Here is a 24,015-nt window from a genome sequence, read left to right as displayed (position 1 = left end):
AGCAGCTCCGTCTCACCACACACGCGCACGCACGCACACACGCACGCGCGCACACACACACATAAAAAACATAGAGCTGCTGAAGGCAGTTTTATGCAAACTGAAAAGCTTTCTTATATGCTATAGCTTATAGGTTGACCAATCATATTCAGGGAGTATTGAGGGAAGCTTCAATCAGATTTGTGGAGCCTGTTCTCTCACTCACGTCGGTGTTTCTTGGCTCTGATTTCACCTTAAATGTAAATGAGCCAAATCCCTCTGCTGCAGAAATACTGGCTGCTTTATTTCTGTTGATAAGCATTTTGACGCAACATTTGTCAAATGATCAAACATAAACATAACGCCTGCCTCAACAAATCTGTGACGTAAGACATTTAAAAGGGAGTGCAAATGTTTCACGTTGTGGTTATTGATGTATCAATGTACAGTAGTAACAATGAGATAGACCCCTGAGTTTAGAATTCCTGACAGCCAGCACACATTTATGTGGGTTTAGGAAACATATGACCTCCATGAAAAAACAGTATGGGGGCACTTAATCGCTTCAAATTTTGTACATGTGTTGCTAGGCAACAGCATAATCGGTCTCAGTCTCCCTCTTCTTATATGGCTCTTTCTTGTGGGATTTCTGCGCTACTAATGCTCAAACTCCATTAATAATGCCCAAGATTAGGCTTCTGAGGGCGAGGAAAAACAGGCACCCAGAAATCCTTCAAAATTCAAATGTGCATCGAAGACTGACTTGACCGTCCAATGAAATCTTACTAATGCTATGCTAACAATATCAATAGTGATACTTGTTTTGATGCTTACTTACTTATAATACTAATCACTGCAACTTTTGATAAAGCTCTGCTGCCGCCAACTACTAAAGTCACCTCAGCTGCCGTCACTACTACTTCCATATTTGCACTTCCCATTATACCACTCCTACTGCTACTACTATAATCTCGCCCACCAGCCGGCTCTCTGCACCAGCAATCTAACCTGGGGATGAGGTTACTATGACTACTACTACTACTACTACTTCTCTTGGGTCATTAAAGCAATAGAGTGCTTTTTGGGTAGTGTAATTTCGTTATTTATTTTTGTACATAATCTTAAAGAGAACATGTTCAAGTTAATAAAAAACATGTTTTCCTATCTCCATTTGGAAAAATTACTATACAGGGTGGCAATTAAAGTAACAGGGTTAACCTTAACAGGGTTGAAGTCTTCATCATAAAGGAACTGTCCTGTGAAAATCTCACTTTTAAACGTTGATATGCTGTTAACTCATATCCAAATAATGCTGTTGACTTCCCCTACACTCAAATCTGTGGCAAAAGCATGAATTAGTGAAAAACCACCACCTCAAATCTCAAACAGACTGTTTAAAAAAATGCTTGCTATTTCTTCACATAACGTGAAGTCACGTTGGGTCATTGGCTGAGCTGGCCAATCAGCCGATACTTGTCATTAATATTTTTTTCTGTCCGGTATACGCCCACACCAATCTGTTATTTTATATATATATATGATATATATATATACATATATTATATATATATATATACCAATATCAAATATGTGTATATAATATACATTTTTTTTAAATACTTACAGTGCCTTCAGAAAGTATTCACACCCCTTGTCTTTTTTCACATTGTGCTGTGTTACAAGGTGGGATTAAAATTGATTTAATTGTCTTTTTTTCCAGCGATCTACACAAAATACTCTGTAATGTCAAAGTGGAATAATAATAATAAAATGTGTCAAAATATGAAATGTTAATAAAACACTAATATATCTTGATTACATAAGTATTCAACCCCCTGAGACATGTTAGAATCATCTTTGGCAGCGCACACAGCTGTGAGTCTTTCTGGGAAAATCTCTAAGTGCTTTGCACACCTGGATTGTACAGTATTTGCACAATATTCTTCAATGGTTGTTGATCATTGCTAGACAGCCATTTTCAAGTCTTGCCATAGATTTTCAAGCCAATTTAAGTCAAAACTGTAACTAGGCCACTCAGGAACATTCAATGTCGTGTTGTTAAGCAACTCCAGTGTATATTTGACCTTGTGTTTTAGGTTGTTGTCCTGCTGAAAGGTGAATTTGTCTTCCAGTGTCTGTTGGGAAGCAAACTGAACCAAGATTTCCTCTAGGATTTTGCATGTGCTTACAATAGCTCTATTCTGTTTATTTTCTATCAACAAGCAAAAACATCCCTAGTCCTTGCCGATGACAAGCATACCCATAACATGATGGCGCCACCACCATGCTTGAAAATATGAAGAGTGGTACTCAGTGATATGTCGTGTTGGATTTGCCCCAAACATAGCACTTTGTATTCAGGACATTAAGTATTTTTTTTTTGCATTTTATTGTGCTGTTTTACTTTAGTGTCATTAGAAACAGGATCCATGCTTTGGAATATTTTTATTCTGTACAGGCTTCCTCCTTTTCTCTCTGTAATTTAGGTTAGTATTGTGGAGTAACTACAATGTTGTTGATCCATCCTCAGTTTTCTTCTATCACAGCCATTAAACTCTGTAACTGTTTTCAAGTCACCATTGGCCTCATGGTGAAATCCCTGAGGGATTTTCTTCCTCTCTGGACACTGAGTTAAGAAGGACGCCTTTATTTTTTGTAGTGACTGGGTGTATTGATACACCATCCAACATGTAGTTAATTACCTCACCATGCTCAAACGGATATTCCATGTGTTTTTTTGTTACCCATCAACCAATAGGTGCCCTTCTTTGTGAGGCATTGGAAAACATCCCTGGTCTTTGCGGTTGAATCTGTGTTTGAAATTCACTGCTCGACTGAGGGACCTTACAATTATCTGTATGTGTGGGGTAGAGAGACGATGTAGTCATTCAAAAACCATGTTAAAACACTATTATTGCTCACAGGGTGAGTCCATGCAACTTTTTATTTAACTTGTTAAGAACATTTTTATTCCTGAACTTATTTAGGCCTGCCATAACAAAAGGGGTTGAATACTTATTCACTCATGACCATTTTTTTCATTTTTAATAGATTTGTAAAAAATGTCTAAAAACGTCATTCTACTTTGACGTTATGAGGTATTGTGTGTATGCCAGTGACACAAAATGTAACTGTAATTCATTTTAAATTCAGGCAGTAACACAACAAATGTGGAAAAATTCAAGGAGTTGTGAATACTTTCTGAAGGCACTGTAATTAAACGATTTTGGAAGGAAAACTATTTCACTCATATTGTAATTAATTATTGGTTATATTTCATAGAAATTTGGAAACACTGGACAGTTACTTTAAATCTTCCATAACTCCCCCTGTGACAGGGGAATGGAAGCTTGTTGTATGCAACAGGTAGGGGCAATTGAATGCAAGCTTCACCCCCCAAAAAATGTAATTGGTAAAACATTTCTAGCCTGTTTATCTGTGGGTAACAAGGTTGATGTGTAATGCTCAACCAGCTCAGTTTTCCACCACTAAAAAACAGCAAATGGCCAAGGAGAGTAGAACCAGCTCACCTGCTTTTATGCTATGATTTGATGATCAATGTTTCTTTTCCCCAAATATTTTTTAAAGGGATAGTTTTATCGTATTAAAATGAAAGTTCAGTTCACGTAACAGGGCTGACCTTAAAATAATGGACAAATATAAACGAATCACTAATCATGTGAAATAAATAATAATCTTCAGAAATTCGTTTGTCAAAGGAACAAAGTAACTACACTCTTAGAAAATCGGGTTCCAAAAGGGTTGTTGAGTTTTCCCCATAGGAGAAACTCTTTTTTGGTTCCATGTAGAACCCTCTGGGGAAAGGGTTATACATGGAACCCAGTAGGGTTCTACCTGGAACCAGAAAGGGTTCTTCAAATGGTTCTCCTATGGGGACAGACAAAGAAGCCTTTTAGGTTCTGGATAGCACCTTTTTTCGATGAGAGTAGGAATTTATAATGATGCTGAAAACTTAAGGACATTTTGGGGTTAAGTGGGTTTTATGTGTTTCACATTTGCAAATCTTACAATATGTTACAAATTTTCACAATGTACTACATGTTACGAATATGAAAAATGTATTATATGTTACGAATTCTAGCTAGGGGTTAGGATTAGGGGTTAGGGTTAAGGTATAGGGTTCAATTTAGGAGTTAGGATAAAAGGTTAAGGTTAAAGTTAGGGTTAGGGGAAGGGTTAGATAAAAGGGTTAAGGTTAGGGGAAGCTAACATGCTAAGTAGTTGCAAAGTAGCTAAAAAGTAATAAGCAGTTGAAAAGTTGCTAATTTGCTAAAGTAGTCCATGATGAGATTTGAACTCGCAACCTTTGGGTTCACGTTATACACACACTCATCCACCCAGAACCCTATGGGGGGTTTCCAGTACACCAAATGTTGCAAATTGCAATTCATACAATATGTTACGAATTTACAAAACGTGCAATAAAATAAAATTGTATTTGTCACATGCACCGAATACAACAGGTGCTGTGAAATTCTGACAAGCCCTTAACCAACAATGCAGTTTTAAGAAAATAGAGTTATGAAAATATTTGCTAAATAAACGAAAGTACAAAAAAAGTAACACAATAAAATAACAATAATGAGGCTATATACAGGTGGTACCGGTACCGAGTCAATGTGCAGGGGTACAGGTTAGTCCAGGTCATTTGTACATGTAGGTAAGGGGTAAAGTGACTATGCATAGATAATAAGCAGTGAGTAGCATCAGTTTAAATCCAAATGACTTTCTTGGTGTGTTTGGACTATGATAATTTGTTGGTGATGTGGACACCAAGGATTTTGAAACTCTCAAACCGCTCAACTACAGCCCTGTTGATGTGAATGGGAGCGTGTTCGGCCCTCCTTTTCCTGTAGTCCATGATCATCTCCTTTGTCTTGCTCATGTTGAGGGAGAGGTGGTTGTCCATTGCACCACACTGTCAGGTCTTTGAACTCCACCCTATAGGCTGTATCATCAGTGTCGGTGATCTTTATTGACAAATACATTTGGGCCTATGTCCTTCGCATCAGACTCATTAGAGAAAAAATCTTTGTCCAGTTTGAGTAATTCTTGTTCTGATATCCAGAAGCTCTTTTCGGTCACAAGAGATGGTAGCATAAACATTGTGTTCAAAACAAGTTACAAACAAAGCGAGAAAAAAAACACACAAAATAGCACAATTCGTTAGGAGCCCGTAAAACGGCTGCCATCCCCTCCGGCATCTTGGTCATATGTTATGAATTCCAATTTGTTGTGGCTAATATTAGATAGGTGGCTAGGTGGCTAAAGCTAATGTTAGCTAGGCAAAGGTTAGGGTTAGGGGTTATGGTTAGGCTTAAGGTTAGGTTTAAGGTTAGGGTTAGGGTTAGGGTTAAAGGGTTAAGGTTAGGGTTAGGGGAAGGTGTTAGCTAATATGCTAATTAGTTGCAACGTTGTTAAAGTTGTCCGTGGTGAATTTGGCTTGCTAGACATTCACTTTATACAACAACGCATCTACCCTGACCAACCACCCAATTTTCATTTTTGCTGTAAGTAACCTTCTGTCTTATGTAACCTTACCAAACGTAACATATCATACTAATTTCAGTGTCCCGTATTTACATTTACTATGTTATGTTTAGTCTATGAGACCGGGCTGGGTCTATATTAAAGGGCACTTCATTTAATACAACAGGCATTTAAAAGGAAATATTGGTGCTAATTAACAGTAGCGAAAGTGCTAATGGTACAGAAAGTAGACACAATATGTGGTGTTAATAATAGTAATATTATTTAGTAATAATAATAATAGTTCCACTAACCTAACAATTCTACTACTGTCAATACTGACTACCATTACTGTTACCACTACTACTACTACTACTACTACTACTACTGCTACTACTACTACTACTACTACTACTACTACTGCTACTACTACTACTACTACTGCTACTACTACTACTGCTACTATTACTACTGCTACCACTACTACTACTACTACTACTACTACTACTACTACTGCTACTACTACTACTACTACTACTACTACTACTACTGCTACTGCTACTACTACTACTACTGCTACTAATACCTATTTTGATAGTGCTTTGTATTCTGTTTCTTACCTTCGATAATTTTAATGATAACGAGTTTCAATTATAGTTTGCCTGCTTTCAAAAACAATACAGGATGGTTGAATTCTGGGTGACACTGTTACAGAAAACTGTAAGATGAGAACTGCAGTATCATAACATCCACCTCTTACTGTGAGGCAGGAAGAGTGACAAGGGATCATCATCTCACCGTCATTATGAAGCCCGACATTCTTAGAAGAAATGGTTCTTCGGCTGTCCCCTAAGGTAATCCCTTTTATTTTGCTGAAGCTTTTACAGGTCCCCTGTGGGTATTGAACCCACAACCCTGGCATTGCAAGCACCATGCTCTTCCAACTGAGCCACATGAGAACACAGACAGTTTGCCGTGGAACATGAAAGAGTTCTTTCTGGAACCAAAAAGGGTTTGTACCTTGAACCAAAAAGGTTTCTCCTATGGGAACAGTCGAAGTACCCCCTTGGAACCCTTTTTTTCTCAGAGTGTAGGAGCTATATGGAGGAGCAGAGACATTGAGCTGTCTGAAAATGTTTTTTTTTTTAACAGAAAGCCTCTAATCTCTCTGCTCCACACTGCCCCTGCGAATCTCCCCTATTCACGCGCATCACTATGGAAACTGACTGACTGGATGTCTCGCTCCTGCAGCCTGCCTGCCTGAATTGCGCCATGCAGCCATGTCTGGGGATGTGAATGACACGCAGGTTGCACAGCAAATACCTTGTCAATCGCAATGCCAACCAAGCATGTTTTCGGCAGCCATGTTGTTTTTTGGTGGCTGCCATCTTGATGCTGTCAGTACCAGGGACTCGATGGGCTCCGGCCGAAAAGCTGTAATCTGTGTGTGTGTTCATGTTATAACCTCACCCATGAGAGCCTCAGACCGACATTATCATCTAATGGTTAGCTAACTACTGACATAATTAGATGAGGACGTCTATGTCTACAGTTTTTGAGTTATTTGGCAACATACTATTTTTGTTTACTATTGGCACCTTGTCCATTTCTTTTCCTTTCTTTCCGCGAAATAGTGGGGGTAAATATTGGTCATGGTTTTAAAAGGTTCATCAGCTTCAAAGCTGAGCGAGCTGGTCCACCAGCCCAACTGGGAGGACCCAGTTCTGACAAGAATGGGCCGGAGCATGTGAACAAATTCCCCAGCTAAACGTCTAATTCAGGGCTTTTGCATAAAGCTTGGAGAAGCACATTTACGTGTGCTGTTGACGTCAACCCTAATCCACCGCAACCCCCAGTGATCACAATAAACGATCAGCATTGTCAGGGTTATCCTTAATTGTGTAATTAGGAAGTGGTGCTTCAAGTTTCACGTTTTTATTGTACAGAAAATGCCTTTCGTGCTTGCTTGCACTTTCACAACAATGCAGTAATCAATTTCAGTAGTAGTTACTCTAAATAAATAAAAAGTCTGAGACAAACACACAAGAAATAGAAATAAGAAGGCACGAGAAAGGTATCCATCTATATACTGTACAGGGTCAGTTCACGGGTCAGCAATGCCATATTTACAATGTGCAGGGATACTGGAGTGGTACTGTAGGGTTAGATACAGAGGTATCATCCCCATAAGGGGCACAGGGGCACGTGCCCATTCGATTTGTCCTGTTACAAATAAATACAATTACAACAACAACAAAAAAACGTTACTTTACATATGTATACTTTTTTCGACTACTCGCCACTTAGCAATTTTCTGAAGCTGACTTTAGCTAGCCCAGATAGGCTCCCAACCATTTCAAGCTGTTAATCAAGTTAGAGTAGCTCGCTTGTCTGACTATTTTAGCTGGCATGCCTGCTGGCAAGGTTGGTAGACTTTAGAAAAACAAGCAATAACTAAATGTACTGAATAATACTCATTCCTTTCAATCTTTTACCCAGATTTTAGCAGAGATGCGGAGCAGCATGTTTAGTTGCTTTAAAAAAAACAGTCAGGAGGATACAGACAACTCAAGAAGTTGTACGTAGATTTAAGCATAATGACTATTGCTCTAGATTGCAGAAAAAAAGCTGTTTCAGGTGCTTGCAAAATGCTAAATTCCTCAACCACCCTCCAGCCATCCTCACGTACTTGTGCCCCCTCAGATTTGTGGGGTCCAAGATGCCCCTAGTTAGATATGCATAGATGTAAGGTGACTGGGCTTCAGGATGTATGATAAAAAGAGTCGCAGCAGCATATATGATGATTGTATATGAGTGTGTGCGTGTGTGTAGAGTCAATATGAATGTGTGTGTGTGTGCAATGTGTGTGTGAGCAAAGGAAGTGTGAGTGTTGGAGTGCCATTGTGAGTGAGTGTGTAGAGTGTGCATAGAATGAGTGTGTGAGTGTGCATTGAGTCAGTGCAAAGATCAAATTGAAGGGTCAATGCAGATGGTGGCTGTCTTAGAGGGTGGAAATGGGTTCAGTGACAAAACCATAAACGGTGCACAGTCAAGTGCATCGTACACAGTAATATATTTGCTGACATACCATTCACACATGCCAGACATGCTATGGCATAAACACTGTGACTGCTTTGGCTGATGGGACACACATGTACGGACATTGTCCTGATTTACGGCCTTTTAAAAACAAATGAGTCTGCGCCCCAAAACCCACCCTCCCGCCTATTGTGGCTGTCACCTTAGATCTGTTCACAACCGTGCCAAAAGCATGGCCAGCATTAGAATTAGCTGGCTGAGTGGAACCTCTGCCCACAGTGGGGCCTGTAGGGCTTCTTAAACATCACATGATGCTTAATTAAAGATCCTGCTGCAATTAGGTTGTTGGAGCTGGGCCAGATGTCTATCAGTCAGTTGTCACAGTCAGTCTCAGCCCGGTTGACTAATCAGCTGGCCCACTGAGTTACTGCATGAGCTCCCCTGTCTGTCGCTATACTAGAGCGCTGTGCTGTAGAGTAGATGGCTCTCTGAACTCTCCTCCTCTACTGGGCTCAGAGCCACTGTTCATGGGAACACAGAAACGGGTGGTTTATATTATTTAGCAAACCTGGATTGAACCTGTGTCGGTTTAGATGTTTGCTGTGTGTACAGGAAATGCCTCTTTGCCATGGTAGCGATCTCCATTCTGGTAAAAAAATAATAATAATAATAATTAAAAAAAAAACATCTGCAGTCATGTTTTCAAATATGTATTTTTGCAATTGTGTATGTGGGATCGCTGGTTCATCTCAAGTGTTTTGGTACTCTCAGATGCATTTTTTGGAGCGAGTAATGCCTACATTTTGGGGGTCTCAGGGTTTGATGAGAGTTTCTGTCAGAAATCACGGTGTAAACAGAAACAGCTCCATTCAAATAACATCTAACTTATCGAAGTGATTGATTTGCCACTCAAATCAAAATAAAACCGAGCCAATGGTGTACACGGACACATAACATATTTCACATGACATTACCATAGAAACCAAATGAGGCAGCTAGGGACCTTTGACCCCATCACTTTGATCTCACAGAACATTGAGGCCTGAGTAATAATCAATATCAAGCACTGGATTAACTTGCAGTTAGATAACGCTGTTAGAATTAAGGAGATAAACATGAACATGAAGGGGGGGGGGGTATTTGAGATGCTGTTTGTGTGTGGTTCATTGACAGTCCCTGATTGGGCAACACAATGGTCAGTGAGAGGTTAACACCTTGGAGAATAATGAATTAACACAAACATATTATTCATTTATGCCTTGGCTATGTGAGAAAGAAGGCAATTGTATCTTTGATCAATGAGATTATAACCTATAATTACCCACTCAAAAAGACAGCCAAAAAACTTAGTTGAATTTCCAATGTGTTATCTATGCTTTCAACTGTCTAAAAGCACAACCAAATTCCAATGGAAAAACAATGTCTGATTTTTTGTTTCGTTTTAATCGAACTGTGTTATCATTGCACTGTCAACCATTTAAAAGCACAACCAAGTTCAAATGGGAATTACATCCCATCAGATATCTTGTATTTTTACTACAACTTAATGTGTTATCACTCAGCTTAATTTAATAGCACAGCCAAATGACCTGAAATCCAGTTCAGATTACATTAAAAGTACATAGTGCAAGTGGTTGAGATTCCACCCTCAAAACAACAGTATTTTTCACATAGATTCACAATACATTGACAAATTATGCTGGAAACAAAGATGAGTCAAACAGTTTGTGTTCAGTGGGTAGCTTCTATTTTATTTAATTGTATTTCTACATGCTTTAAATATCCCTTCATTATAGATACCCCCATTTTCATTTTATTTGATTTCCTTACATTTCATCATGTTTTTTTCACACTCTCTCATGAGCATTTATTGGATTAAAGTGTTGGGAGGTTAGTATTATTTCTCTGAGGATTTGAAAAGATCAATGGCTTCATATAACCTTTTACTGCAGTGGGCTAAATCAGAGTCACAGAGTGATTCTTGGTCATCTTAAACAAATCAACTTAGGAACAAAAGTAGGCCTACACACCTCACACACATGATTATGGGTTTAAACAAAAGAACACACCTGTACCATGTTAGATATAGAGTTGAAATGTATACGATCTTAAGTTTGCATCCAAATATTACACTTTATATCCATCACAGAAGACTGAAATAGAACAAAAATGTTTGACATAGAAACACTGGATCAACAAAAAACGTTTTTTTTTTTTTTAAACATTTTTATTCACGATGAAGTTATGAAACATATTAACAACATTCCGCCCATGAGGCCAAAAAGCTTTTGGTCATTGACCGCAGGAAAGGGCTACAGATTGTCACCAAAGGAATGCTCTTAGCCCCTCCAGTTTGGAACTCCAAAAGGCCAGTCTGAAAAAAGAGTCTTAGTGACGGGGAGATGCAATTTTGTAATTCAATTCACAAAATGTCATATACATGTTTTTTCTTCTTCTGCCCATTTAGCCCAAATCATGTTAGTCCATTTACCACCGCACAGTACACTGCGTGTGAGGCATCATGGAGACACGTACTGTATTGTTCAGAGACTGTTGTCATGTTCAGACCTATTGTGCATGATGAGACGGACCCAGAGGCTGTGGGTGAATGCCAATGCTCCTGCTTGTGTGTGTGTGTGTGCATGCAAGTGTTCGAGCGAGCGCTTTGTGCGTGCTGAAGACAGAGATGGCAACGAGTACGTGTCCCAGTGCTTACGCGTGTGAGTGTGCGCGTGTGTGCATGCATGTAGGCTTACAGTATGTGTGTGTGCTTACGTGTGTGTGTGTGCCTATGTTTGCACATGCACATGTAGCCTATGTGCGTATGGTGTGCTCCTGTCGGAAGCAGATTGAGAAGCGTAGTGTGTGAGTACGATGCAACACCTTCAATAAACAAAGCTGAATCCATCCATCCCCTAAAATGGGACAGATGCGTGGGCAGGGATGAAGTCACTTAATTCAGTTGTTGGCAATGGCATCAGGAAACATTGACCTTTAGTGGATTCCTTGAGGCCATCCAGTGAGTCACATGAGGGCCGGATATTTACAGTGTCTCTCATCATCGGCCTTGTCAAATCACAGCACACTCCACTGAAGGCTGGGTGGCCCCGGGGCGCAACTTCAGCCACACAGATGGATGCATAGGTGATTTGTTCCTCTTTGAGCCAGAACGTACTATAGCCTCAATTTGGGGATGCAAAATAGATATGTGTGTGCGTGCGTGCTTGTGTGTGTGTGGAACACACATGCACCCCGGGGTGTCCTAAGCCCCACAAATCCGGGGCCAATTCTTCTCATAAATGGGCTTCGTCCGTGCATTTAATCCCCAGCGAGTCTTGTGAATTGTATTACCACTGGGATTGTACATGGGACCTCTCCCAGCAGATACTGTTGACATTTTCTATGGTACAAGTTGGAGGAACGTGGAGCTCATCTCAACAGGAAATTGACTTGTCCTGTGCTATATTCTTTCTCTCTGTCATGGAGTAAAAAAAAACATGGTAACATCAGGTAACATTGATCAAAACACTGCAGAATTATTTCTAACTAATATTGTGCTGTTATTCCATTTCTGTGGCCAGTGGTGATAACTGGGTGATAGAGTGGCCAGCCACATTAGTTCATTTCCCCACGAGCTCCTTAGGCAACGCTTGACCTTTCGACTGAGTTATTCTTGTACGAATAATTGTTTTCTTGTAGGTACTGTAGGTGTGTAACACGTACCCCCCATGACTCAAACTGAGTGATTGCAATATGTGTTACACCACACTTACAAGGATGATTACGTAATTACAATAACACTACCCATACCTGCTCAGTGAAACTGAACTGTATTACCTGAGGCATGTCTTTAGGTACTATCAGAAGCATGTTGTCTTGCAGTTAATGATGATATTGTAACGGCCAAAGCCAAAACTTTGCTATTTTAAGATTGTTTTTTCAACTGATTTGATTCAGGCTGTTCTGAAGATTTGGTTGCTGCAGACATGAAACAATTTGAGTTATGTAAGAAACCCAAATTGCCCATTTCCCTCTTTATTATAATTTGCTGTTCAGGTGGAATAGCTGGGATGTTGAAAACAATGATTGGCAGAAATGCTGGCCAATGCAATAGCGCCAAGACACGTTTTAGGAGGAGCATACATATTTGGAGAGATTTTCCTCTTTGTTTTTTTCTTCTGTCTACGAGAAAGTTTCCTCAATGATGCATCATCAAGTTGAAAGCCAATGGAAAGCCTTTCCTCCGAGTCATGTCTGTCTGGTGAAGGCTTCTCATGCACACTCACCTGACTCTGCATGAGGAAGATCATTGTTGACTTTTACTTCCTCTAGATAGTCAAGTTTGATCGTCTTCTTGCAGTACACAAATGACTAATTTGCTAATATTCTGAAGGACGTGTGTGTGTGTGTGTGTGTGTGTGTGTGTGAGAGAGAGAGAGAGAGAGAGAGCTGTCTGTGATGTGGACTTTGCCCTCAGAGAGATGAGAGACCGATGATAAGGTGTTAGGTCTGTAACTGGGGGGCAGTGGTGTGATGCACCCACCGTCATCGCCATGACGCACACCACTCGAATGGCATTGAAGACCACTGATTACTGAAAAAAAGAATGTGTCATCTGTGTTCAGATCTATCTTCATCAAAGCTCATACACACACACACACACACACACACACACACACACACACACACACACACACACACACACACACACACACACACACACACACACACACACACACACACACACACACACACACACACACACACACACAGAGACAAACAACTCACTGAAGGAACATGCACCTTTGATGTCACTTGATATCTTTTGATATATTCAACATGTTCATTCCAATATAATATCTCATGAATATAACCAGCATATTAACATGTTTGTTTTTCAGTACTGTTTCTTTTTTTTGCAGTCGTGAGGGTGGGTTGGGGACTTGGTGGTCTGCATGGCAGTAAGCCCTTCAATGCAAACCTTTCAGCCATCAAACGGCAATGGGAAAGTAAATGAGAGAGAGGGAGAGAGTAAGAGAGAGACACATCCCCTCTCCTCTAAAGCCAAATCTTTCCATCCGAGTCTGACGTTGGTCACCGTTTGAGAGCGGAGAGAATACAGGTTCCCCTCTGAGTGGTAAGTGTTGGCTGGAGGAGTGCTCGCTGTATAGAGAGACGTAAATTGCCCCAAACCACTCCCCCTTTTAGTCCTTCACTCTGAATACACCCCAAATAGAGAGAGGGGGGGGAGAGCAGATAAGAGGGAGAGAGTTAAGTGAGGAGAGAGAAAGGGGAACGAGAGAGGGGAGAATGAGTTAGGAGAGAGAAAGGGAGAACAGCAGAGAGAGAGAGTGTGTGAGAGGGTGAGAGAGAGAAAGGGAGAGAAAGGGAGAGAGGGTGAGACAGAGAGTGAGAGAGGGGGGAAGAGAGAGGCTGATGGACTCGGAGTAACCCTCCAACCAAGGAGAGAGAGACAGAGGAGAGACATAGAGGAAGACACCTGGCCTGCATGACATTAAAACAGCAAATCATTTCTCTGACAACCTTTATGCAATACAATTAATTAATTATCACTAACAGAGGAACTAACATGAAAACAATATTACACACTTGGTTTGAAGAATGCAGGGGCCAGATTCTTAAAAAATTGACGATTTGATAATTTGTCCCTTTTCCAATAGAAAGACCATTTAACCTAACAAAATGGTGAATTGAACCTATTTTGAAGCAACCATATGAACTTACAGTATTTGCAGGCTAGGCTAGTGCAAACCTTGAATACTATTCCTAACCTGATCCGTCCCAAGTCAAGGCACCCAACGAAGTTCATTTTTATCTTCGCTATGACACATCAAATATAATCATTTGGACACGTGGATTAAGTCATCCATAACATTTGCATGAATGGTTCTCATTAAGGTTACCAGGGAATAAATAATGATTTGCCAAACCTGTGTGTGCGTGTGCGCATTCGCCTGTGCAAAAGGCAAAGGAGAAGAACGAGGAAAACAGTGACTGCGAGGACAAAATGTGGCGGGAGGGGGGGGGGGGGTAGCTCTCCTCATCTCCTCTCCCTGTCTGCAGCTACAACCCGGCAGGGTTTCTATGGCAACCTCTCAAAAAACGGTGTGCGGGTGATTTGAGGATTTGAGATGCACTGCCTGATCATGATGTGTGGAGATATGGTTGGCTCTGTCGTCAGCCGCCCCTTCCTCTGTAAGAGGAAATTGGTGAAGTGCTCCAGTGAAAACTGCACTCCGTATTCTCCTATTGATGTGGGCTTCTCCAGGCTCCGTCAGGCTGCCATCCCACCGTCGATAGAGCTCATTCCGTCTGCGTGTTTCTGGTTCAGTCAGAGAGAGAGAGAGAGTAGAGGCTTTACATTAGAATCTACTGCCCCTTGTAGAGCTGCTAATACTGGAACTCAACACACACTCAGCTCATCTGTCTGCTGGATACTGTAGATTGACTCATCAGTATGCTCTGAGTGGAGATGATAGCCATGGTGACACCCACACCAATGGTGACAACCGGCTTACCTTGCATTTCAAGTGGAGTTAGGTGCAGCAGGTGACGTGGGGACGTCTTTCACCGTATCACTGCAAGCATTGTTTTTTGCCTTTTGAGGGCGAAATGGGAAAGACTCAAGAGATGACTGCTGTAGGAATGACAGTATCTGCTGCTTCATTCTCCCATAATCCTTTGCGCTAGTCACGTACTAAACCACAATATTATTTAAAAAAAATGTATATATATATATACATCATCTCTCTATAGAAATTCATGTTGAGATTTCATCCCTTTTCGTGTTGTGGATTGTTGTGTGTTGTGTTGTGTATACTAAAGAGAGTGATAGCTGTTGGATTCAGGCAGGGTCTCCCTGTGAGAACTATCTGTCTGTGAGGGCAATGAATTCATGACTGATGTTGTTCAGTTCAGCCTTCTGTCTGTGAAGCCTCTTTATTTGTGGGGCATTTCTCTCTCTATGAGGGTTCTATCTACCTCTGTGAATGATAATGATTGGTGTGTGACTGATGCTCTTCTTCATCTCTCTCTCTCTCCTCTCTCTCTCCCTCTATCTCTCTCTCCCCTACTCTCTCTCTCTCTCTCTCTCTCTCTCTCTCTCTCTCTCTCTCTCTCTCTCTCTCTCTCTCTCTCTCTATCTCTCTCTCCCTACTCTCTCTCTCTCTCTCTCTCTCTCTCTCCCCCTCTCTCTCTCTCTCTCTCTCCCCTCTCTCTCTCTCTCTCTCTCTCTCTATCTCTCTCTCCCCTACTCTCTCTCTCTCTCTCTCTCTCTCTCTATCTCTCCCCTTCTCTCTCTCTCTCTCTCTCTCTCTCTCTCTCTCTCTCTCTCTCTCTATCTCTCTCTCCCCTACTCTCTCTCTCTCTCTTTCTGGGCTGTTGTGTTGTTGTGTTGCAATGTTCATAAGCGTTGCCAGTCCCCATTAGCATCCCATTGGAACCCAGCAGGATCACCAGCCTTTTAGAGTCCCTGCCTCAACACCACACCTTCTGTCGCACTACGTGGGTCTCAGAACCGTCATGCATGGCGAGGTTTTAGAAGAAACTGTGTATGTATGCTGTTCTCTCCTACAAACGGATGAGATTGACGAGGAACACAAGGCACATGCATGATGCCTTTGGGGTGACTACTGTCCTTTCCTATCCAAGTCAGTGGGTTGGCGGGGAGAATGTAGCGTAACACAGGAGCAGGAAAGTATTGGATATTTTGTTGCTGAGGACATGATTTGTGTTCAGATGTGTCAAGAGGGGTGAGCTGAGGTGCGGCTTACTATTTCGTTCCACATCCACACTTGTCTGTTCCCATGATACACATCAACACACAAAGGAATGGTCTAAGGTGTTCATTTCATTCAATGTTTTCAGGCAAATTGAAGTTCTTGTATTTGACCCAGATTTCTGACTTGAGCACCCTGTTGATAAATGGGATACGCTTTAGCACACCTAGCTGCGTAACAACTCTATTAAAACAACACACAGTAAACAGCGCCCCCTGCTGACTGAATGTAGTTTATAAAGGCTCAATATAAATATATATTTTTTACCTAGGCAAGTCAGTTTAGAACAAATTCTTATTTTCAATGATGGCCTAGGAACAGCGGGTTTCCTGCCTGTTCAGGGGAAGAACGACAGATTTGTATCTTGTCAGCTCAGGGATTCAAACTTGCAACCTTTCGGTTACTAGTCCAACGCTCTAACCACTAGGCTACCCTGCCCACCGTATAATATAATGTTAATTGTATACCTATAAATACCTATTGTTAAACTGTATATAAAAATGTAAAAAAAAAAAATCCCCCTTCAAAATGCTATGTTGTAAAATTCTGCTGGTCAATGATGATTCGTGCATTACAGAAACTGCACATTATACTGTGCAATCGCCATTTAAATGGAAAGTGTCAGATAAGATAATTGAAAATAGAAGTAAAACCCTTGTCGGTTAAATGGGTATTAGTGAAACACACAGACACCACACACACACACACACACACACGCACACGCACACACACACACCCCACCCAACCCACAAACACACATCTCTTTGATTGTGTTTGTTAATGGCAGGCTTTAACCCATTTGTCTGAACCGCTCTGCCTCCCACTCCCGTCCCCAGTCCACTGACTCTTATCCCTAGCCCTCTAAACCCCCATCCTCTATTCAAAGTTGCCCACTCTCTGTCCCCTCCTGTCCCAAGCCCCGTTTTGCTCTGGTCTGCCCTCCATGCCCCTCTGCCCTGCCCCTCTGGTCTACGACTGATGGTGGAATGTTGAGTGTCTCTAGCTCCCTCCCTGGAGATTAAGGTTCGCCATGCGTGCCCCTTCACTTCATTCCATTCCAAAGTGTACCCCCTAAGAGCAGCTACATTTTTATCTGAGCCTGGTGGTGATTGGGATAGATCGGCCCAATGACACACACACACACACACACGCACACACGCACGTGAGACACCCAAGGGGATGGGCAGGCGGGCAGGCAAGCAGGGTAGGGAGGGACCAGGCCCTGCCAGGCTCCAGCTATAAAACCCTCCCAGGATGGGGCCAGTGTCCTGCTCCTAGCTGTGCTCTACCTCGCTCCTCTGTGCCACTACATCCTACAGATAGACGGGCAGCGGCCAAGCCAAGCTTTCATCATGAACGACATCTACAAAGCAGCGGTACGTCACACTCCACTTCTACAACAGGGTATATTGTTTGTGGAGAATGTGAAAGTGTATGTATTTAGTAGGTAACATCATCATGGAAGGTTTGCTTTTAATATTGTTCAACTTTGGATTTCAGTGATAGGTGACATGGATGAAAATGCTGTTTTGGTTTAATTGTGAACTCCGCCAAGTTAAGTTTAAGAATAGTTTAATCGTTTAAGTTTAAGAATATTTTGTTGTCAGATTTCTCTCTTTTGGACTGTAAAGGTTTATGTAGGTTACTAATTCAAATGAACACTTCAGCACCTGAGGTTAGGATTCACCCTTAAATAGAATGAAAAGTCCATGTAATATTTAGTATTGAGGGTAAAATCCACTTAATAACACTTTTATGTTTTTAACAGTTTTAAACTACAAACTACAATGTTTCAGATCAACAATTCATTCAAATGAGGTACATTTGGATATTCCCCTTACAACAATTTAGCAATTTGTAATTCTGACATTGCTCAGATGATTCAACTTCCATTACAAACTGTGTCTGTCAAGAGAACACACACAACACCAGCCTTTGACAAGTGAGGTGAGACACCGTACGTATATAGACCTTGTGCCTCTTGAAGCCTATCAGAATTGATAGGAGCACGCCAGGGGTCAGAAGCAGGACAAGCCCCTGGTCCACACTGTGGTTTCATTCATGACTACAAATGGAGCAGTCCCACTTCTCATCGGCTAATTTTGGCCAGTTGCTCCTAGCCTCCTGCGTGTGTGTTTCTGTGGTGCCAGAAGAGGGCTTCAGGTCTAGATACCCCCCACCCCCACCCCACACACACACACAGCTGAATTCCAGCATTATCTGTGTGAGCCACTGGGAGAGCTGTTTGTTTATCTGTCTAGCTATCTCTGCCTGCTGCCTGGTGGCTGATGGGCTGGGCTACCCGTGTCTCTACTGGGCATTACAGCTAGACGAGTCAACTGCAGGGAAACAGACTGGAATGTGTGTGTGTGTGTGTGTGTGTGTGTGTGTGTGTGTGTGTGTGTGTGTGTGTGTGTGTGTGTGTGTGTGTGTGTGTGTGTGTGTGTGTGTGTGTGTGTGTGTGTGTGTGTGAATGCGTGTGTGTCGATGTTTAGATGTACATGGCTCTTTTCCCCCCAATATATCATCACCAGAGGAATGTGTGTTTAATTTGTTGTGGACGACAGACAATAACTCTTAGGTAGGCAGCTGTCTCCCTCTCTCATTCGCGGTAGCTTTTCCTGGATTACGGTTCCATTGTTGAACCAGATCCACAGCTATGCTAATTTAAAGCACCGTGTATTCTGTCCAGTATCTGCTGTTTCTGATCCTCCTGTTGATGTTTCTTTAACCCCCTGCCTCTCACTGGCCCAGGCCTCATGTATGAAATATAGGTTTTGTGTTTTGTGAGGGACGGACGGACGGACGGACGGACGACCAAGTGTGAAGGACCAAAATAACTTTGTGTAAACTAAGGTGACATTTGAGGTGAACTGCTCCAGAGAATTGGATTCCACCTTGTGGAGTCTACTGAAGGATTATTTTCATACACTAGATTTCTCGATCAAAAATTTTATGGTTTAGGACTGGGCCTTGTCTGAGCTGAATTTGAAAACTCCACAAATGAGATTCAAATGACGGGTAGAGCGTAGATGTTGTACACGTGTTAATTGCACAAATGGAAAATATTATTGTGCTTATCAAAGGATACAGTAAATCAAAGTTAAGATTTGGGGTTGTAAAAGACATCACAGAGTGGATTCAATAACAGATATTGGCTCGACTGCTTCTGAAAACGTTCCATTTCTTCAATAGGTAGAGCAGCTGACAGACGAGCAGAAAAATGGTATGTAAAATGTGTTCATCCTCAGTGTTTCCCCTAGGAATTCTTTCAGTAGCGGTGGCAAAGGAGTTTTTTTTGTTTTTGTGGTGGCCACAATTTCGCAGCGTGGGTGCGCCGCTGCTAAAAACATATAGGGGAAACACTGCATCTGAATTTCATTATGGTTTACTAATCTATGTCGGTCTCTGAGGCCTATGCATAAATGTTTCTTCATGTGGGATATATATCTTCACGTTCTACTAATTTTAATCACATCTAAATCAATTTTTGGCCTAAAATGTGTACCATTCTCTCCTTCAGGTCAAGATGAAAAGTACATTCTAGATATCTCAGAGGATCGCAGTTTTTGATTGAACTAGTTAAGAACAAATTCTTATTTACAATGACGGCCTACCAAACCCAGACGAAGCTGGGCCAATTGTGCGCCGCCCTATGGGACTCCCAATCACGGTCGAATAAAATTACAGCCTGGATTCAAACCAGGGACTACAGTGACACCTCTTGCACTGAGATACAGTGCCTTAGACCGCTGCACCACCCGTAGGAACCAAATAATTTGATTGACTAAAAAAGTATATCTTGCGCTAAAGTAGCCTACACATAGAGCTGACCATGAAAACAACAGGGGAGGGGGGAAAAGAAGAAGAACTGACCGTGGTCATGTGCTGTGCTGTGTGTTGCAGAGTTCAAGGCAGCCTTTGACATCTTCGTCCAGGATGCAGAGGATGGCTGCATCAGCACCAAGGAGCTGGGCAAGGTGATGAGGATGCTGGGCCAGAACCCCACCCCCGAGGAGCTGCAGGAGATGATCGACGAGGTGGATGAAGATGGTAATCACACACGCTCACACGGAAGAGAACAGACTCAAATGACTACAATAGGCAAATGCGTTTCCCATGAATAGTTCCTATCACGAATCACGTGTTAGAGTAAGAGGTTAGCTCATCAGCAGTGGATGAGGATGGTACACAACAAAGGCAGACACAAGTGTTCTGCTCATCAAAAGGCCAATTCATGGCTCATTGATGGCCCGGCAGGGACAGTTGGACACTGTTCTTTGTCAGACTGTAAACACACAAGAGACAAGCATCACATGGCTGAGTAGAGGATCTGGTCACATGTAGCTGCTATATCAAAGATAGGCTCCTTGATCCAAAAGGTGGTGTGACATCATTCTGTTGACATGTCTTTGCAGGCAGTGGGACAGTGGACTTTGACGAGTTCCTGGTGATGATGGTGAGGTGCATGAAAGACGACAGCAAAGGAAAGACAGAGGAGGAACTGGCAGACCTCTTCCGCATGTTTGACAAGTACGTTTGTCCTCATAAGTACATAAGGAGATTCATGAGGGGGATGAACTCTGTAAAAGTAACTCTTTATAGTCTTACCCAACTAAGTACCCACAGCCTAGTACCACCAGGATAGACAAATACACAGGAATGTACGCTGCAAAGTTTTAGCTTGGGTGCTAGTTTGTTTCTGTTTTTGTCTACTTGTCATTGTTTGAGGAGGGAACTATGTAATATTTTTGAATGCAGAAACAGTCATGTTCCCTGGTTAACCGATTTGTGAAGCAGTATAATCCTCCACTCCTAAATGCTACAGACTCCCCAGTGTAAACTGGTCCGGTACAGAAACGATGTTGTGCACCATGCACTGACCCTTATGAACAAATGAGGAGGATACTAGGAGTGGCAGGGTAGCCTAGTGGTTAGAGTGTTGGACTAGTAACTGGAAGGTTGCAAGTTCAAATCCCCGAGCTGACAAGGTACTAATCTGTCATTCTGCCCCTGAACAGGCAGTTACCCCACTGTTCCTAGGCTGTCATTGAAAATAAGAATTTGTTCTTAACTGACTTGCCTAGTTAAATAAAGGTATGGGGTGGAGGCACTCATTTGGGAACATGAAATGTAACTAACGATCATGGATATTGAAATTATAGGATTGTGGAAGAACACTATGTGCAGGGATCTTGGGGAGGGGGGAATATTAAGTATAGGGTGGGGGCACAGCTGCATAATGGGGAAGGGAGGTCCTTAAGCAGGCATTTTATGAATTTGTATGTTTGATGTGTCTGGCCTTTGCCATGTCTCTCGCCCAATCGCAGTGCATTTTATTGCACGTAAAGCATACATCTGTGAAATCAGGCAATAAAGAAACGTATCATCTATGGCCCCCAGGAATGCGGACGGCTACATAGACCTGGAGGAGCTGAAGGGGATGCTGGAGGCCACAGGGGAGGCCATCACCGAGGACGACATCGAGGAGCTCATGAAGGACGGGGACAAGAACAACGACGGGAAAATCGACTATGACGGTAACGTTTTGGAAATGGGAGTTAAAGCACATAGTGTAGAGACAGAAGCATTTGTGTATTTTATTTGTGATACTGATGCAAGTGAACAGTTCTATGGATACTCCACTGCTAGAAAAGGAAATTGGGAATATGAATTATGCATGGTGACATGCTATGTTATTCACAGGCAAAGCAGTGTCGTGACCAAAGTGAGGGAAATAATTCACCTTTTTTCCTCTTGGTTTCCAGAGTTCTTGGAGTTTATGAAAGGAGTAGAATAAACAGCATCAAGAGAAGACAGAGTCCCCTGGCCCTTAGTGATATTTTTCTATTTCTCTTCAACATCATAGACATCTACGGAAAACTGGAGGTTGACTTTTGGATGTCATCGGCAGAACTTCTGAACGACTTTGCAAGACCTAGTTCAATAATCTGATTGCTTGTGTATTTTTATAACTTTTTACAATTTCTTGCATTGTTGTAAATACTGTCTGTAACCTGTTTTAGGTGCCCCATACACTGCGTTTGAGTAAATGTAACCAACCGAAATACTCACATTAACAACTCACATATCACTTCAGTTTGCCTACTTGACTATGCATTATTGTTTAACTTCAAATGCATATGAATTTCTGCAGTGCCACAAACAGTTTACAAATCTCTTATTTTTCCAAGTTGCTGATGTTGTGCTGCCGGACAGAATGCTGTTTGAAATACATCCTTATAGGCATAGGACAGTACATCTGTCCCTGTAAGTCCCTGTAATTATACCATACTTTGATTAGCCCGTTAGTAGTCTAAACATACATTGAAATGCAATGGAGCCACAGCGGCACAATGCAACGGTTGTATGTTTTAAAAGATTCCCTCAGGGCCATTTAATCTGCTGGAGAGCCTGTGGTGGATGTACACACCATACGTCTGCTTAGAATGTACAGTCAAGTAATAAATGTGTTTGCCAAAGCAACGCCTGGTTTGCCTGATGTCGTATCTGTTTGGAAGTGTTTGCTTCAATGGAGTGTTTTTGAGCGGAAATGATTCTTTATCATGAGAATATTTTTTTTATATACAAGTATGGGGTAAAACTCAATAAGGTCATGTACGCCGTTGGTATGAATCTTTCATTATAACTTGTGAACTTCACTATTTACTCCAACTCTTCAGATTCTTTCTGATGTCTCCATATTGTGTTTCTCTCCTTTTTATTGTACTGTAGATGTTGGTGCTACACAGAGGATCTTCTCTGCAGGGGTATAATAATAATAATAATTAGGTGGGCGCTTATATTTGTCCGATTTCACAGATGTACAAGTGTGTATTAGAAATATGTTTTTGCACATCCCACTCTCCCTGAGAAGGTGAGGTCATAGCCAGAGTCTACCATTGTCAACAGTGACCCCGGAGTAATTAGGGTTATTACCTTGCTCAAGGGCACATCAACAGATTTTTCACCTCGTCAGCTCAGGGATTCAAACTAGGAACATTTCAGTTAATGGCCCAACACACTAACCCACCTGCCACCCGTAAGTGGGCTGGTATCTAGTTACACAATGTATTGAGACGAGAGCTATTTATGTCTAATTACGTTAGTGCCCATGTTAGGGGATCATATTTGACCGACACCAGTTGACAATCAAATGCCTTTAGCCTTACAAGGCAGAGAGGACCAGTACAGAGAAAAACAGTCTCTGTGCTAGGCCTGTGAGCCAATGTGACACCCAGTGTGCTCAGTGACTTGGATAGGATATTTTAGTTCAATGGAGTGTTGAAATGATTGTTTCCAGAAAATTCAAAACCCTCTAGTAATTGACTAACTGTAACAAACGGATTGTCAGATTGCTGTAATCAAGATCCTTGGCATGAATTAACTTCAAATTCATCCAGCGAAATTGCCCCTTTAAGTTGTGTTGATCGTTGATGTAACCTGTACACAATCGACAGACATGTTTTACCTGCGCAAAAGAACAACAGTGTGCAGTTATCATTCTTACCACTAGGCGTCAGTAGAAAAACATACAGTCACTGAGAGGCCATTACCATTATTGGTGGAGGACGACATGTCAGTCGCCGAGTGTAATAATGATATCAATACACAATTATGTTATTCTACTTAGATAAAAACAACTGTCGGACTGCAATACAAACCTCAAGCATGAAGATGTGATCCAAGTGAGCTATGACAAAATCAA

The 24,015-nt window shown here is 41.7% G+C and overlaps 1 protein-coding gene and 1 long non-coding RNA gene across 2 annotated transcripts; one reads left to right on the top strand and one right to left on the bottom strand.

Annotated features, from left to right (window-relative positions):
* Positions 1–10,266: 10,266 nt before the first annotated feature.
* Positions 10,267–20,274, bottom strand: LOC135504654 (uncharacterized). The gene is made up of 3 exons (XR_010450146.1): positions 20,184–20,274; positions 13,052–14,851; positions 10,267–11,983 (listed from the first exon to the last, which is right to left on the bottom strand). It is a non-coding gene; the product is annotated as an uncharacterized LOC135504654 (long non-coding RNA).
* On the top strand, positions 17,567–22,793 carry tnnc1a (troponin C type 1a (slow)). The gene is made up of 6 exons (XM_064923410.1): positions 17,567–17,683; positions 19,503–19,533; positions 20,214–20,360; positions 20,726–20,840; positions 21,711–21,847; positions 22,076–22,793. Exons 1-6 carry the CDS (start codon positions 17,660–17,662, stop codon positions 22,105–22,107), a joined length of 486 nt encoding a protein of 161 aa, XP_064779482.1. The 5' UTR covers positions 17,567–17,659; the 3' UTR covers positions 22,108–22,793.
* Positions 22,794–24,015: the final 1,222 nt, after the last annotated feature.

This window comes from Oncorhynchus masou, chromosome 18 (genome assembly GCF_036934945.1).
Source record: "Oncorhynchus masou masou isolate Uvic2021 chromosome 18, UVic_Omas_1.1, whole genome shotgun sequence".
Lineage (NCBI taxonomy): Eukaryota > Metazoa > Chordata > Actinopteri > Salmoniformes > Salmonidae > Oncorhynchus > Oncorhynchus masou.
Note: the sequence above shows the minus strand (reverse complement) of the source record. Positions and strands in the feature narration are given on the sequence as shown.